We start from the raw sequence: 18,357 nt of genomic DNA, 5'->3' as shown, positions 1-18,357 counted from the left end.
GGACTGCTGTGTTTCCACCGAATACCCAGCGCCCAACACAGTTCTCTACCAGTAATTGTGGTTAAGTGCTGTCGAGTCAATTCTGACTCATAGTGACGCCATGTGACAAAGTAAAACTGCCCCATAGGGTCTCCTAGGCCATAATCTTTATGGAAGCAGATTGCCAGATCTTTCTCCTGTGGAGCCGCTGGGTGGGTTCAAACCACCACCAAGCACTTAACTGTTGCTCCAGTAGGACTCCTTCAACAGGTAACGGGTGCTCAATAAGTAGACATTGAACAAATGACTGAGCAGACACTCATCTTGATTGCCATTTCCTTTTACTCACTCTTCCTTAATCCTCTCCAGGCAGCATCTCTTGCTCCTTCCTCCATGCTGCTTCCAATCCCTTCACGCAGAACTGGACCACAGCACTCATCACGTTGTGCTTCTGACATGTTTGTCTCTCCTCCTCCCTAGACTCACTGAGACACGTTAAAATCTGAATGCACAGGGCAGGATACTTGGTGGGTGTTCAGTGAATGCTTATTATTATTTCCTGGAGGAATTGTGACCTCCAGGAAAGTAGTTCTAGCCCAGACGCCCTGACTGCACAACCATAGCAAGAAGTAACCCCAAAGAGGTCCCCCACAGCAGGCCACGTGCTGCTGTGCGTGCAGATAAGCCTCCCTCACCTCCCTCCCCCACAATGCAGTCCTTCATTCAATATACAGTTCCTGTGCTCCTAGAAATAGGGAACATAGAGAGTCACCAGATAAGGGTCCTCTGTTCAACATCCTTATATAGTACTCAAACCTGACATTTGTCCAGAAACACTTGGATTATTTGTTAAAAACATAGATGCTTGTCCTCCCCTCTCCCACCAGACCTACTGAATCAGGATCTTCAGGGGAGGATCCCAGGCATCTGTATCTTTAACCAGCTCCATGGGCGACTCTTAAACAGCCACTCTGGCCAGCTCCCTGTCCTGCTGTCACTTGGGAAGCTGGGTACCAGTTGCTGTCGAGTTGATTCCAACTCATGATGACCCCATGTGTGTCAGAGCAGAACTGTGCTCCATGGGCTTTTCAACGGCTGACTTTTTTTGGAAGTAGATCTCCAGGCTTTCTCCCAAGGCACCTCTGGGTAGACTTAAACAACCAACCTTTTGGTTAGCAGCTGGGCACATTTACCATTTACACCACCCAGGGGCTCCAAAACCAGTGGACATTGAATTGATTCCAACTCATGGCAACACCATGTGTGCCAGAGTAGAACTGTGCTCCATAGGGTTTTCAATGGCTAATTTTTTGGAAGTAGATTGCCAGGCCTTTCTTCTGAGATGCTATGTATGGACTTGCCAACCTTTTGGTTAGCAGCCAAGCACATTAACCATTTTCACCACCCAGGGACTCCAGGAACCCTGGGTAACGGAGGTAAATTGAGCACAGTGACAACCACAACACAAGGTAGAAAGCTTAATAGAAGCATTTGAGAAAAGGCCCCGACGGGAGGCCTTCTCCCCCACACATGCATCCAGGAGTCTGTGGCTGCAGCACACGAATCTTTCAAGGTTCTGTTAGAGGCCTGAACCTCCCACCTCACCCCCCTCCCCACGAGAAGGCTACATATTTGAAGGTCGTTCTGGGGTTGTTCTCAAGGTTTTTAATTGGGTGCCATCATGATCCTTAGTATTAACATTTCTGGAAGGCATTTACTATCTGGCAGACGCTGTGCTAAGAGCTTTACATGTATTATTTTATCTAATAAGCAGGAATGATGAGAGGCTGATGCAAAGTGGAATCCCCCACACTCTTCTTGGGGCATTCCTAAAGGAATTTCAGTCTGAGGGCCAGCCATGGACAGACTCTGGAGTAGTTGTTGGCGCTCAGGGACTGGACCAGACCTCCTTGTGGACTAGCCCATCCTTATACACTTGCAGGGGCCCCAAAGCCTGGGAAGGGAGGTGGCAGACGATCAGTCTCTCTCTTCAGGTCTCACCTGATAGCTCAACAGTTCTCCAGACACCGTCCAATGTTCCCCAAGTGACCTTTCTCCATCACTGTTGCCAGATGTTAGAGTCTAGTATTAAAGTCATAGACCTGTAGGCCAGCCAAAATAACAGAAGGGAAGCCCTTTCATTTTATTGGGGTAGTAGGGACCTATGGTTTTTGGCAGTGAGGTTTGGGCTTAGAGGTAAGGGATGGGGAGAAAAAGCCCAAAGCTAGAATCAGTCCATTGTTATTTGGAGATAACCCACTATTTCTTATAAAGTTTGTATAGTATTCTACAGTTTACAAAATGCATTAACTATATTGAGCTCTTTTAATCTTCACAACATCATTTTGAGGGAAGGTTATTCACTTCTGTAGCTGAGGTTCAGTAACTCGCCCAAGGTCATGTGGCTGTGAGTGGTGGAGCCAGGCTCAAACCCATGTCTTCTGGCTCCAGGAGCACTTTCCCCTGTCAACATCAAGTACACTGGCAGATAGAAATGTGTTGACAGGAAGAATGCATGAGTGACTCTCTCCCCCACTGGATGCTCTGGAGGGTATAAAGTTGAATCATATTTGGTTACAAGGAAATTGAAAGTAACTATTTCCCCTCTTCTCTCTCCTTCCAGCCACCCCCACAACCACAATCAGTCAAGGTTGTTGTTAGCTGCCGTGGAGTCAGCCCCCAACTCGCGGTGACCCGTGCACAACAGAATGAAAACACTGCCCAGTCCAGCACCATCCCTGTGATCAGTCTCAGATTAGACGATTGTGATCCATAGGGTTTTCATTGGCTGATTTTTGGAAGTAGATCACCAGACTTTTCTTCTTAGTCTGTCTTAGCTGGAAGCTCTGCTGAAACCTGTTCAGCATCACAGCAACACACATGCCTCCACTGTGGTGGCTGCACATGAGGTGCATTGGCTGGGAATCGAACCCAAGTCTCCTTCATGGAAGGCAAGAATCACCTATTGTTCATTTTACAAGAGTAGATGAAATATTTTTGAAAGAGTGTCAGCAATACTTTGAGAGCCAGCAAAAGATGAGGTCCCCAGAGTACATTTCCGGGCCCTGAATTGTGGGTCCTTTTGTAAAACATTCTATGGAAGCCCTGACTTTTAATTCATACCACCAAGGAGATATTTGATTATTTCCTGGAAATGCTAATAATGCAAGGCTCATAAATACTAATGAAATGCTATAGATTAATAGAGCTCAGCAAGTAACCTGGGGGCCCTAGAAAAGAATTCTTCGATTAAAAAAATATAAAGAATACCTTTTAACCGAATTTTCCCCAGACTGGGTTTCCAAATGTTAATGAATATTCTCTTTGGCTGTAGGGAGAGCAGACTCAAATAAGTACCTTTAGGAATCCAGAAGTGAATTATTGACTTAGCTTTAGCTTGAAAAGCAATCTCTTTATTCAAAGGCTATTTGGGATGGAGAGCTTGAGACAAAAGTTGGAAGGAGCAGGGGGGCCTGGGACGTTGAGATAAACACGGAATTCAAAAGCTTGCTTCTATTTCAGCCAACTAAGCAACCCGAGTTGGAATTTGCTTAGTGTATTTGTCTTTTATGACATGATCCTCAATAATAGTAACTCCTCTGGAATGTAGGAGGCTCCATGATGTTAGTGACCATGTCTGTGTCATTCATTACTGAATCCTCAACACCTAACACAGTGCATGGCATGTATTAGGTGCTCAGTAAGTCTTTGTTAAATGGATGAACAACACTTAAAACAACTTATAGAATTTTCGTATCCTATTATCTCTTCCTAAAGAGCAGCTCTGATCACAGCATTCTCCTATCCATAAAGCCCCCAAAGAAAAACACAAACCCCATGAAGGTCCTTTCTATCCTGGCCACAACCTACCTTTCTAGCTTTTCTTTCAGTCCTCTTCTCTCCCACCCTGAGCCAGGCTCACCAGAGGAACGCTTGTTCCCCACACATGTTCTAGAAGTTTCTCTGCCTGGAATGTCTAAACATCCTTTTTTTTAAATGATGGTTGCTTTGTTTTGTTTCAGTTTATTTTGTTTTGTTTCTCTCTGAACATCATTTTTACCCACGTTTCTCTATCAAAATGCTGCTCATCTTTTGAGATCTCCCTCAAGCGGCCCCACCTCATGAAAACTGCTCTAGGGCCTGATGTCCTTCTTCTGTCTTCCTGACTGAACTCACATGTGGGCCCCTAATGCACTTATGCTCCTCACAGGGACCAGCACAGCACCTGGCATACCTGGCATAGAATAGTTTGTCAGCAAATGTGGTGGTGGTGGTGGTGAATTTGAATCACAGAAATACTGTGCAAGGAGGCTTTGGCCCCAGGAAAGCTTTTGTGTAGATTAAATTCCTCTCTTACTTTGGACACGTCATCAGGAAAGAACAATCACTAGAGAAAGACATCATGGTTGGTAAAGTAGAGGGTCAGAGGAAATGAGGGGAACCCTCAATGAGACAGGTCGACACAACAGCCGCAACAATGGACTCAAGTATATCAACAGTCCTGAAGATGGCACAGGACTGGGCAGTGTTTCATTCTGTTATACATAAGGTCTCCGCGAGTTGGAGCCCGTTCAGCAGCAACTAACAACAACAGAATCAAATTAGAGAAAAGCACCAAAGTCTTCCCACCATAGCACAGAAAAAGTCCCCTAATTGGGCTAAAAAAGTACTGGGCCGCACAAGGCTGCAGTGAAAGCAAAGACCATGTAAGGGAGAAAGAAAATCCAGAGATGAGAGGAATGGTGTGAGCAGGAGCCAGGCAGTGGTGTGGCCACGCTGCAGGGCTATTGGGGGCACAAAGTGTTGTTTTTCTCTCTAAAGAGACAGGCAAGCTTGACGGTGATGGGAAGGTCTATGTCATGTCATGTTCCCAGCCCCTGAGAGGGTTTGACCAGGGCATGTGACTTCTCCAAATGCTTTTCTTTGTAGTATGTTGAATTAAGTCCAGGCAGCCATATGCTTTCTATAAACCTCTACTTGGGCAGGACTTGGTTTTCATTTTGTGTATCTTCATGCATTTCTGAAGTATCTAACAATGAGAAATAAATCTCTTTGCAGTCTTTACTACAGTAAACCATTGCCATCAAGTCGATTCCAACTCCTGGCGACCCCATGTGTGTCACAGTAGAACTGTGCTACATAGGGTTTTCAGTGACTGATTTTTTGGAAGTAGATCGCCAGATCTATCTTCTGTGTTTCTGAGTGGACTCCAACCTCCAACCTTTTGGTTAACAGCCAAATACTTAACCATTCCCACCACCCAGGGACTCCTCTGCTATAGTAGACTGGGATAATGCTTAAGTCAATTTGGGGAATAACCAAGTATTGTAAATCTTGGGCTACTTGCCAAAAATAGGTTAATTCCATACAAAGGAATAGGAGACCACAGAGCAACACCTGCAAAGGGCTCACCCCTTGGGGATCTGGGGCCAGACTCCCCAGAGTTAGAAGGCTGGGCCTACCACCCACTCACCTTGGAGCCTGTGCTTCTGTATAGTTAGCTGTAGGATGCAGGGAATAACTGTCCCTACTGTCCCACAAGGTTGTAATGAAGATTAAATGTGTTACTATGTATGAAGTGCCTAGAACAGTGCCTGGCATATAAAAAGTACTTAGCAAAAGTTAGCTAAAAATTATATTATTGTCATCCTGTAGCATTAATTCAGGCTCCATGGACCAAATGGCACAGCAGTAGGTAACAATTTATATACTTATGTAAATTATATAAATAATTTCCCCTGAGGTGGGGCCCAGGGCCTCTGGGCACACTAGTGGACCAGGACTGAGGTAAATTGGTGCTTAGATAAGCCCATGGATGCTGGATACATTAGACATTTACAGTGTGTGATATCCAAGGATCTAGACCTCCAAGGACAGTACTCCTGGGGTACTGCCTTAGTTATCTAGTGCTGCTATAAAGAAATACAAGTGGATGGCTTTAACAGAAATTTATTTATTTTCTCACAGTTTAGGAGGCTAGAAGTCCCAATTCAGAGGCTCTAGGGGAAGGCTTTCTCTCTCTATCGGCTCTGGGGTAAGGTCCTTGCTCTTCAGCTCCTGCTCCTGGGTGATCTTCATGTGGCTTGGCATCTCTTTTCCTACATCTCTGCTCTGCTCACTTGTTTAATCTTTTGATATCTGAAAAGAGATTGACTCAAGATACACCCTACACTAAGCCTGCCTCATTAACATAACAAAGACAACCTATTCCCAAATGGGATTATAGCCACAGGCATAGAGGTTAGGATTTACCACACATATTTTGTGGGGGGAACTCAGTTCAATCCATGACAGGTACTGTGTATAACACACCACCTGGAGGGGCTCCACTTTTGTGCTCCAGTGCAAGGCATCAGAACAAATCCTGAACTAACGTTGAATTTGGGACTAGCTCCTCCAGTGCCCCCCTCCATAGACACAGCACCATCCTATTGCTCACTTATAATATATAAAGCACGGATAAGTGATTAGAAAAGTATCAAGTGCAGTACAAATACAAAGTAACATCATTATCAACCTTAGTTCCTCCAGTTGCTCAGCATCCTTGGGAGAGCACTGGGCCTGTTGTCCAGAGATCTGGTTTTCATCACTGCTCGGTGTCACCATAGATACGTCACTTCACTGCCTGGGCCTCAGATTCTTCATCTTTATGTGAGAGAGTTGGATGGAATGATCTTGAAGGTCCCCAGTATGAAAATCAACAACTCCTTGATCTCTGGGTCCAGGGCAGTATCTTGCACCAGGACCTAAATTTCCTCAAATCATCCCTGTCCTCAGAGTCCTATTTCAGTGCAAGACCCTGTGGATTCCAGAACTGAACTTGGCCTCTCAGACCTTTCTGCCTGAGAGCTGAGTCTTAGGGTATATGTGAAGAGGTGGAGGGGTACCAAGGGAAGAGGCGCCTCTCTGTTCAAGCAAACAGGAAAATGGCCCCAGCGATAAGCTGACTCAAGATAGGAGTGGGGAGGTACCCAGGGACCCCAGACCAGTACTTCCGAAGTTCCATTACTGAGAAGCCTACAAGACTCCTTTCCCACTAAGAAGAAAGGATGGGTGAGGGAACAGGCAGGGAAGGAGATTTGGGAGTATTTGATGGGGAGATGGAAAGCAGAAATGAGGGTGATCAGGGAAAGGAAGATAGAAAGCAGACCGAACCAGCAAAAATGGTCTCCCCTGTCCTCCCAGCCTCAGGAGGACAGAACACCTTGAGGCCCAGGAGGTCTTGCCAAAGCATATGGGCCCTACTCAGGCCCAGGAATGGGGTGCAAGGAGGGGAGAAGACATGGAGCAGGGAAGAGAGCATAAAGTCAGTAAGGAAGGCAGGAGTGGGGCAGGCTGAGGACTCTTAGCCTGGGAGAGGTCCAGGTCCCCTACCAAAGGCAACAAGACATTTCATCTTGTGTTTAGGCTTTAATAAGTGTTAATAGTGGCCAGTTGTATTTGTAGAAGGGTAGGTACAGAGATATCCTGTGGGGAGTGGGTGTTCAATGTCTGTCAAGGGAACTGCAGCAGAGAAAAGATTGAGAACTGCTGTTATAGAGTGTCCAGGAAGCCAACCCCTGACCAGAAACCTGACTACACATACTGATTCATTTATCCAGCAATTACTGAGTACCTACTAGGTGCCAGATCAGATACAGTATTCATCTTTATATCCCGAGCCTAATACAGTGTGTGTACGTAGTAAGAATTAGCTAATGCTTATTGACTAAATACATGCATTTATCCGTGTATTGAGCTCAATAAAATTTATCAGTGAACTTTGTGGAAATCTTCAGTTCCTTTCCCCTTTCGTAAGCCTAAAATCTATAATGTTACTAAAAGTTATATACCATTTCCACTGCTTTTCTCTTACATTGTCTGTTTTGGTCTCTTCAGGTGCTATCAGTGGCATGCCCAAACCCAGAGCCAGAAAAGGAATAAATTACAATTGGTCAAGGCCGTGCCCTCTTGAGTCCAGAACTTGCTAGTGAGCTGAGAGGGTCCTCTGGCTCCAGTCTAGCCAAGCACCATGGAGAAAATCAGCTCCTTCTTCAGCTCCATCTGGGACACCATTTCTACCAAACACCAAGAGGGTATCTTCAACACCATCTGCCTGGGGGTCATCCTGGGACTGCCATTATTGGTGGTCCTCACACTCCTCTTTATTTGTTGCCATTGCTGCTGGAGCCGCCGGCCAGGCAAGAGTGGCCAACAGCCAGAGCAGAACAAGAAGAAGAAGAAGAAGAAGAAGAAGGATGAAGAAGACCTCTGGATCTCTGCTCAGCCCAAGCTTCTCCAGATGGAGAAGAGGCCATCACTGCCTATCTAGCTAGAGGCTAAGCCTCCTTCCAGCCTCACTGGGTAGGGAGCAGGAGTCCCTGAAGTGACACTCTTATGCCCACAGAGTAACCGTTAAACCAAAGAACAAACCTCAGACTGAGTGGCACTCCCAGGGGAGCACATGGACAATTCTCGGGCACTGTCTTGGCAGCTATGTGTCCGATGGCAATGCTCTTTACAACAGTTCCAGGTATGCCTTCTACCTGCCTCTAGCATACCCCCTATGCAAAAGCACAAAGAACATCCATCCATGGGTCTTGATATGGCTCCATAGTGTGTGCGCACATGCGCACATACACATTCAGGCAGTAGGTACGTGGGCAAGTATATTCTGCTCATCAAATTGTCATTAAATGTCTGCTTGTCTACTTTGTGCAAGGCATTGTGCAAGACAATACATTATCTACTCTTGCAAAAAATGTTTCATGGGAAGGCCTGGTCAGATCTGGGCACATAAACACAATTATAGAAACAGGCAAGGCCTCTGTGCACTGTCAGTTCTATATACCACTCAGGTTAGAGATGTGTGCTTTCCTATTCCTATCCCTACATAACATCTTACTGGAAAAACTCATATTTGGACATTCCAGCAATCTGGTACAGTCCCCCCCCCCCCACTGTGTACATTTATACAGACACACGAAGTTCCTGTGCTTCTCACTTGTGCCAAAAATGCTTAAAGTCTGATGGCTCAAAATTAATCAAAAGCTATTTTTCTTGCAACTCATGACAAGGTCCTCATTGCCACTGATAAGTACTCAGCAAGGCATCCTTCTCTAAGCAAGAACAAACAGCTTTTGGTAGTAACTGCCAGAAAGCTATGGAAATCCACTCATTGACTTCAGCAGATGTCAATTGTGAACCTGTGGCATGTATGTTTTACAGATGGAAAGGATAAGGAGGTGCTACACCTGAGCTGGGTATCTCCTGTATAATCAAAGGGTTTCAGAGGGGAAGAAATTAAGACAACCACTGGTAAAGTTCACAGAAGGCACACTGGAAATGATCTCATAAGGTCATAATTGGTGCATAGTATGTTGTAGGTGGGGTGCAGGCATAACAGTTTAAGTGAAAGTAGCATGAGGCTATATGGAGGTCTGTTGAAATTCATCTTGAAGCTCAGGCCAATGCCTTGCACACAGTAGGTACTCATAACTGTCTGTGCATCCTGTTGCATATGTGATGATGTCAAAGTTAAACTTGTAATACCTCGCCAATTCCCCCAAGTGACCTTCTCTTCTCAGTGAGCCCATGAATTGCTGCAGCGGATAAGAATTTGGTAGTAAATTCTGCAAACAAGCGCGTACAGAACCAAGGTTCAGGTTGGCTGGTGTGTACTAAGGTACACAAGGACGTATAAACTAGGTCTGCAGTGAGTTGAGGAGAGCTTCTCTCCACTGGGCTGAGGTTGGGAGACAGAGTTAATCTGCTTATATGATGAGCTGGTTGGTATTTTGATTGTATTGACAATATTATAAAGATGGACATTTCCCAACTTGGGAGCAATTTGTTCTTGAAAAGTTCATTTGCAAATCTGCTGGGTCACCCTCGAAATATTTTCCCATGGAAGCTGTTATAAATGGTGGCTACATAGCTATTTAATTAATAATATAGCTAACCTATGATATTTATAGTAACAAAACAGTCCGAAATTTTACAAGATTGTTTTAATGGAAAGATGCATTGTGTTTGCTAACTTGGACCACCTGGTACCCACCTGCCCTCCAGGTATACTCCAGGCCTGTGGAGGGTGGGCACCTGATGGTGGTGATTGCACCAGGGTCTTCCAACAGGTGACCCTATAAATGATAATTCAGGTCTGCATATATTTTAGAACCAGTCACATTCACTCTCAGACCCTAAGTGGCCTTAATTCCCTGGACACTCAGGTCCCTCACCCATAGACCCCTTTGACCGGAAAAATAAGCACTCCGATTCTCTGTACCCTTGTCACATAGAGCTGTCATGGAGTACCTGGCTGTCCCCTTCACATCAGCGGATAGCTAGTTCTCTCCCACAGCCAAACACACATACCTCCCAACATCTACCACTGCCCACCAGGACAGGCTGTCCTCCTGTCTCCAGCCCTCAGTCCCTCTCAAATGGATGACTTGGGGGAGACCTGGAGACTGACAGCTGAGACTGGGTGTCAGACGTGATCTAGGAGAGTGGATCACCAGGATCAGGGACTGCACAAGTAACATGGTTGCCATGGCAACTGGCTGCTAGTTGGAATTAAGACAGCAGTCAGTTGTCACTGCCATGACAAGGCCTCTGTCTCCTGATACAGTGTCCCTGCTGTCTCCTAATCCAATAGACTTGCTGTAGCTCCAGGCATGAAATACCCACAAATTCCTTTCTCAGTTGCTTCTACAGCCTGGGACCCAGAAGACCCAAAGCCTGGATAGGGCTTATCTCTTCCCCACCCCAACCTCCCCTACGACCTTTACTGAAGCACCTAGAACAGTGCCGGTGCTTGATGGGCTCTCTCAAGTTTTGGTTGAATAAATCGATGTGTGAATGGAGCCTGAGGCAGTAACTATTGGTGTCCACTCTCTTCTTCTCACTCAATTCTCATCTTTCTCCCCTCATGCTTTATTCTTCTCTTCTTCTGTCTTCTCTCTGCCTCACCCCAGTTCCATCTCTTTATTCCTCTCCATTTTTACTCCTCCTTCCCAGCCCCTGCCCCTTTAGGACTGGAGCCTGCCTTGGCTCATCTGGAAGGGACTAAGCCAATGGGGGGCAAAAAGAGGATTCATAGAGAAGGGGCTTCCTAAACCAGCACAGACTTGGGGCTGAGGCCTCCCAGGCCAGGATCTCTTCTGAACAGATTCAGCCACACTCAGCAGACAGGGTCAAAGGAAGTCTTCCCTGTTGTTCAGTGGGTTAACTTTTGTTTTTTTTTTGGTTGGAGGGGGCAGGTGATATAGAGAAAGGGCAGTCAACTTTTCAAGAATATAAATGGTCAAAGTTGTATAATATTTGTCAGTATTTTTTTTTCTGTAAAATTCAAACATACACAAAAGAAAAACTTAGTTAAATAAGATAAAAAGCCATGCTTGGTCTTCGTACTTGCTGGACCCGACAGTAACTTTTGTGACGTTAGGTATTGCCCTCTTTCAGCTGTTGCTCACAAGTGACAGATGCAGTGGCTCCCTCCGGGACACAAAGGCCCAGCCCTGCGCAGTCACCACCTTCACCCAGGCCAAGCAGCTCTCTCTCCACTGCCTGAAACAGACAGCCTCGGAGACCAGACACCCTTAGAGGTGCCAGCGCAGGAAAACACTGACGTTCCTTGGCAACACTTAGAGAACTTTCCTTTCAATGAGGTCAATCAATGTCTTCTCAAAGGATAAAGGAGGAAATAGCAAAAACTAAATAAAAATAGACCTCTGGGTTAAATCTGCTGCTGGGAAGGGGAGGGATCAAAGGCCTCGATAGTGGCCATCAGAGATGGATATAGATACACATGTACACGTGTGTGTGTATAAAGGTGTCTCTTTTTACAAGTGTGCCATAGCTTTGCATTGGTTATGAAATGAAATGCAGTGGATGCTCCTGCTTCCTCCCTTGATGAGGCTGTGCTCACTTTTAAAGCAGAAATTGGAGAGCGGTGCTGTCCACTAGAACTCAGAGAACGGAAATGCAGGGCTCTGTCTGCACTGGCCAATATGGTGCTGTCTTAGTCATCTAGTGCTGCTATAACAGAAATACAAGTGGATGGCTTTAACAGAGTTTATTCTCTTACAGTCCAGTAGGCTACAAGTCCAAATTCAGGGCGTCAGCTCCAGGGGAACACTTTCTCTGTCTGCTGTGGAGGAAGATCCTTGTCATCAGTCTTCCCTTGGTCTGGGAGATTCTCTGCGCACGAACCTCAGGTCCAAAGGACGCACTCTGCTCCCAGCACTGCTTTCTTGGCGGTGTGAGGTTCCCATGTGTCTCTGCTCACTTCTCTCTTTTATATCTCAAAAGAGACTGGCTTAAGACACTATCTAATCTTATAGACCTCATCAGTGTAACTTCCGCTAGTCCATCTTATTACAGCATAGTGATAAGAGTTTACAACACATAAGGAAATCACATCAGATTACAAAATGGTACATATAATACCGGGAATCATGACCCAGCCAAGTTGACAGATTTTTGGGGGACACAATTCAATCCATGACAGGTGCCATTAGCCATGTGTGGCTGTTTAAAGGTCCTGTAGCTCAGTTACACCCTATTTCAAGTATTTAATAGCCCCATGTAGTTACTGGCTACCGTACTAGACAAAATAGGTCTAGAAGCTTATGGGGGGAAGTGGTCAAACACGCTGGCAAAACACTGTGTTTACTGTATTTTAACCAGGGCTTAGGAGTCCCTGGGTGGTGCAAAGAACTAACGCACTCGGCTGTTAACCAAAAGGTTGAAGTTTTGAGTCCACACAGAGGCACCTGGCAGTCTAACTTCTTGAAAAATCAGCTACTGAAAACCCTGTGAGCACAGTTATATTCCGACACACATGGGTCACCATGAGTCAGAACAGACTCCATGGCAAGTGGTTTAACCAGGGCTTGGGAAGGCAGGCGTACAGCACAGGCTCACCCTTTGTCTTATCGCCCCCAAGACAGGCTGATATTTCTGTAGTTTTCCCATCACCACGCACCCAGACAGCAGAGACTCTTCATCCAGCTCCCTGTTCATTCCTCCAGGACATTCCCAAACTTTCCAGTACAGAGGAGGAAACGTTGCCTAGGAAACCATCTGGGAGGAGCAGCTGCTGCACACCTGCAGGGAAGCCAGGGCTAAATGCTGTCTGCCCCACCCACCCAGCCTCGACCTGACCTTGAGGTGTGAACGTTGATCTGGACAATGCCACCAGCATTCTCAACTCACCAGAGCACTCTGTGCTGGCCCCTTGCCCTTTGCCTTTCATATTATTCCCAAGTTCAGTCACAGGATTACAAAACTGAAAAAAGAGCCCCTTTAACATAGCTTTCTGTCTGTATGTAAGGTTCAAACGGATATTTTCAAACACCAAGGTAACCGGACAGTGATGCTTCATTTAGGAAGGGCCATGCACGCATCTAGCCCCTTCTTGAAGCTATTTTTTCCATAAACATTCTTGACTGCCTACTGTGTGTCCTCGTGGCTCAGTGATTAAGAGCTCAGCTGATAACCAAATGTTGGCAATTTGAATCCACCAGCCACTCCTTGGAAACCCTATGGGGCAGTTCTACTGTGCCCCATAGGGTCGCTATGAGTCGGAAACAACTCGACGGCAAAGGTTCCCCACACCCCCACCATGTGCCAAGCTCATAGGTGCCAGGAACATAAAGTTGTCCCGGAGGGACTCACAGCCTGGGTGGAGCACAGAGAAGCAAACACAATTACAATGTGGTGTGATCATTGCTTCTTTAGAGGGAGCTGCAAGTGTGGGAGGCTGGTACCAGGGCAGGCTGTGGAGGAGAGCACCCAGGAGCTGTCCGAGAGTTGCATCGTAGTTAGGAAAGAGAAGAAATTGGGAAAACAGAGGCTGGGAAATGCTGACAGGGCCACTGCGTGCCACCGCTCAGGACACTGTATAGACTACAGTGTGAAATGAGGCCCTGGCTAGTGCAGACAGTTAATGCTTTCAGCCGCTAACTCAAAGGTTGGAGCTTGGAATCCTCCCAGTGGCTCCTCGGAAGAAAGATACGGTGTGAAAATGCCATGGGGGCAACATCTGACTTCCTCCAACTTCTCAAGGGGGAAGGAGAAGCAGGATCAACAGTCCAAGGCTGATTCCTATGAGGCGGGGGTCAGACATGCCTCCTCTCTCAGCCTTCTTCACCAATTCTGATGCCAGCCGTCCCTCCCACAGCACTCTGTACTTCTCTGCTGGGTTAGATAATTCATTGCAATGGCCACACAGAACTCACAGACCATACTCATGATTGTGGGTTTATTAGGGAAGTAAGAGTCACAATTCAGGCTCAGGAATACTCAAGATACTGTTCTTCCATCAGGACAGCCTCTTCCCAGCTGGGCTCGCAGGCACGCCTCTCCCTGGCCCTCAGTCTCTGCCCAGAAGCACTCAGCTTTCTCTCTCTGTGGGCCAGGAGGCCCACCGTGCCCTCTTCTGCTGCCAGGTCTCTGCTGCTGGGTCTCTCCTTCCTTGGTGGTGGTAGGATCCTCCTCTCTGCTCTGGAATTGAATTGGCCCTCTTTTAAGGCAAAACTGATCAATCCCCTGGGTGAGCCACAATTACCCTATTACACAGTCCCACCCAATCACCTGGGTGGGAGTTACAAGACCATGGCTAGAAAGGCACACACAAAAGTAATTAATCCACCGCATCTGGTAACCTGCTTCCACAAAGATTACAGCCAAGAAAACCCTACGGAGCTCAGTTTAGTCTGTAACACATGGGGTCACCATGAGTCAGAATTGACTCGAAGCCAAGAGGTTTGGTTTTGTTTCGCCTCTGCCTCCTCTTGCCTACAACATACCCACCCCAGGATGACAGTGCCACCAGGTGGCCAAATCAAGCTCTTTTTCACCTTAGAACAGATTTCCCTTAGAACACCAATCCAGCTAGATCACTGGTTCTCAAACTAAATGTACCCAAGAGTCACTGAGTTTTATGTGATACTCACAAATCTGTCAGGGTCAGGATTTCTGTGCTCATTTGACAGATGAGGAATCTAAGTCATAATTGCTGTGACATATTTTTGGTAAAATGTTCCATAGTTTACATCATTGCCTATGGGAAAGCTTCCCTAACCACACAAGTTTTCCCCATCACAGCCAGATCAGACCATATTGTAATTGTTGATTCTCCTGTATTAACAGCACTCCACCCCCATCCTCACCTCCACTGGAATTAGCCTTTATGAGGCTAGAACTGTAACTGCCTTATTCACCACTCTATCTTCCAGTACCTAGCATGGAGTCTGGCACATCCAAACCAAAAACACCAAACTCATTGTGGTTGAGTCAATTCCAACTCATAGAGACCCGATAAGACAGAGTAGAATTGCCCCCATAGGGTTTCCAAGACTGTAATCTTTACAAGAGCAGACTGCCACATCTTTTGCTGATGGGTTCGAACTGCCAATCTTTTGGTGAGCAGCTGAGTGCTTTAACCACTACGCCGCCAGGGCTTGCCCCTGGCACATCCTATATGTTAAATAAATGTGTTGAGGGAGGGAAAAAGAATCATAGAGTGTTTCTTAAAAGTGCAGATCCCCAGCCCCTTTCCCCTACGCCATCTGATAAGTCTAGGCTGGGGCCTGACAGCTTGTTCTCCTAACAATCACACTAGGTAGATGCAGGTGGTCTCTGAACCAGGCTTTTAGAAATACTGTCTAGATACTCAGAAAACAGAAGAGTTCTCTGGTCAAATAAGCTTGCAAGTAAGTAATTTACTGCATATGACTCCCCTGAGGGTGGATTAACCAGTAAGCATGGTATGCACTGGCTTTACTGTGTTTACTTACTAGTCTGTAGTGCACAATTTCACCTGAGTTTCACCACAATTCAGCCTGTGCCTACCTTGCCTAGTGGGTAATATGTCCCTGACTCCCTTCTCCCCCTTGAGATCCACCATGCTTGTATCACTCGGCAGGTTTTAAAAGGTACTATTGTAAAGAAACAGGCTTAACTCTGCTTAAATCAGGATGTTTCCAAACTTAACTGACCAGGGCTCCTTGTTGGTGGCCAGTCATAGCAAATATACCTTGGAGTTGGCTAGAGATACACCTCTATCAAGGGGAAAAAAAGAAAAGAAAAATGAAAAGTTTTGAATGAAATTATAAAGAACAAAGTTCCAAGGCCACTATCTTACAATTTGAGACGTGCTTCATAACGTGTAAAGAGCAGTATCTTTCATTACTTCATTTGATTCTCGCAGCAATTGGTACAGTGAGTAAATCAGAGATTAAAGTCATTCTTATTTTATAAATGAAGAAAATGAGGTCCAGAGAGGCTAAGCCAACTTACTCAGACCTGGAATGGAAACCAAAGTCTCAGACTCCTACTCCAGTGCTTCTTCTACACACAGGCCGTCGTAACGCAGGCCAATCAGCTGACTTTGGCTCCTCAAAGGCTGTTGAACTTGCAGGAACACTTCGTTTGAGTTGGAAATGTGTTGAACATGTCAAGGGCTCTGCCCACAAGCCTTAAAATGCCTCCTTTGGATGTCCCACAGCAAGCCTCCTCTGCCTCCTTAGATCTCTAATTAAACCTAATTTTCCTCACTTACCAAAATAAAGAAGTGTTTTCATTCCATTTCGTAGCCTTATTTTATTTAAAATTACAATATTGCAATACTATTGTTTTCTATTTTTGTCATTATAAGTGCACTTCAATTTATCTATATTATAGAATAAACAAGGAGCCCTGGTGGTGCAGTGGTTAAGCATTCTTCTGCTAACCTATAGGTTGGTGGTTAGAACCCACCAGCAGCTCTGCAGAAGAAAGATGTGGCAGTCTGTTTCCATAAAGATTACAGCCTTGGAAACCCTATAGGGCAGTTCTACTCTGTCCTATAAGGTCGCTATGAGTTGGAATCAACTTGACGGCAATGGATTAGAATAAACAGGCTTTAAAGGGCTTCCTCGGATCCCAACTTCTCTCGTTTCCCCCATAGAAACAAGCAACTAGCAGAAGGACTTTAGGAAAGGAATTCAGTTGCAATTTAGGAACTGCCCAAAATCCTGGCCAGCGGTGCCCCTTTCACTTTTCCTGCTGCCAACATCTCCCCCTACCCGCATCTCATCATCCTGCCTTGTTCACCAGGTCTGGGGATGGGGCCCAGGTCTAACTAGGCAATCTCTTTGAGGTATTTGCCACGGATTACTTTTGTGCATTCCTCCAGCAACAACTGCCTGAACACCCACCAAGCATAGGCTGGATGGAGCTGGACCCCACCAGCTGACCCTAGACAATGTTACCTCAGAAGGAAGAAAAGTGGGGGCTCTCCAGAACTCCCCCTTAGTGGAGGAGAGAAAAGTGGGGCTGAAGGGAGAGGCCCCCAATATGACAACACTGCCATCTGCTGGCCTAGCCGCTCCTCTAGTGGTTTAAGTAATGCTTGGAAATTTTTTTTAGTGAAGAGTTTTCTCCAACTGACCAAGTTTTGCCAAGCGCTTTTCAGTGTTTATATTTGCTTTTCCTTCTGCCTTGCTATACTTCCATTAGCTTGTCCCTGTCCATGCACTCTGTTTCTTTCTACACACCACACATGGTCCTTTTCTTTCACGACATCCCCTTGATCACAATTCTTTGAGTGAGTCTTTGTTTTCTCTCTGGATTCTTCAACTTTTCTGACTTTGATAATCCTTGAGTCCCTCAGACTCCTAAATTAAAAAGCAGAGTCTCGACCTCATTTAGCAAACATAAATCTGGGACCCTATTCCTAGAGGCAGCTGCAATCAAAAACAAGCAGTTGTTTTCTGCCACAAAAGGACCCTCCCTTGCCTTCACCACCCATCCTCCTTAAATCATGTTGATTCTTCCTTCTAAATCTCTCTTTGATTGGTGCCCTCCTCCCCTTCCCCAGCATTTGTGCCATGGGCCGAGGAGGTCATTGTGTCTTGCCTGAACCATTGCAATAGCCTTTAACTTGTCTGTGAATCTCTATTCTTTCCCCTAAACTTCCTCCAAAACCCTCCCATTGTCTATACTGTCACCAGACTGATGTTCCCAAAATGCATGCCTCACCAAGTCACTCCAAGGTTTAAAGGCCTCTGAGTGTCCACTGTCCAAATTCTTTCATCCTTGCAGTGCTTCTCAACCCTGGCTGCATCACCTGGGTTAGAATCACCTGGGGAGCTTTAAAAACCATGGCCACACAGGACCCACCTGAGACCAATTAAATCAGTCTCTGGCGGTGGAGCTGGGCAATGATATTTATAAAATCTCCCAGTTGAGACTGATGGATAGTGAGTCCTGGGAGCCACATGTACCAGCATGGCAACAAATGAATCCCTGCCCATCCCTCCAACTTGACTTCCACCAAGCATTCCTCACCTCACTAAGTAAGCACTGTCCCTCCCTCAAACACACCATGCTCCACACTTTCTCATCTTG

The 18,357-nt window shown here is 46.0% G+C and overlaps 1 protein-coding gene across 3 annotated transcripts in view; it reads left to right on the top strand.

Annotated features, from left to right (window-relative positions):
* Positions 1-12,089, top strand: part of KIAA0040 (KIAA0040 ortholog) — a 41,452-nt gene extending 29,363 nt beyond the window's left edge. For all 3 annotated transcript variants that reach the window (XM_023728057.1, XM_023728056.1, XM_023728055.1), the window contains one exon: positions 7,858-12,089. In XM_023728057.1, coding sequence (XP_023583825.1) covers positions 7,991-8,290 — 300 coding nt within the window. In that variant the 5' untranslated portion in view covers positions 7,858-7,990 and the 3' untranslated portion in view covers positions 8,291-12,089. The remainder of the gene's footprint in view (positions 1-7,857) is intronic.
* The last annotated feature ends 6,268 nt before the right edge of the window (positions 12,090-18,357 follow it).

The sequence above is a fragment of the Trichechus manatus genome, unplaced genomic scaffold (genome assembly GCF_000243295.1).
Source record: "Trichechus manatus latirostris isolate Lorelei unplaced genomic scaffold, TriManLat1.0 scaffold00021, whole genome shotgun sequence".
NCBI classification, from domain to species: domain Eukaryota; kingdom Metazoa; phylum Chordata; class Mammalia; order Sirenia; family Trichechidae; genus Trichechus; species Trichechus manatus.
The sequence above is the reverse complement of the archived record's forward strand: the minus strand, read 5'-3'. Positions and strand labels throughout refer to the sequence as shown.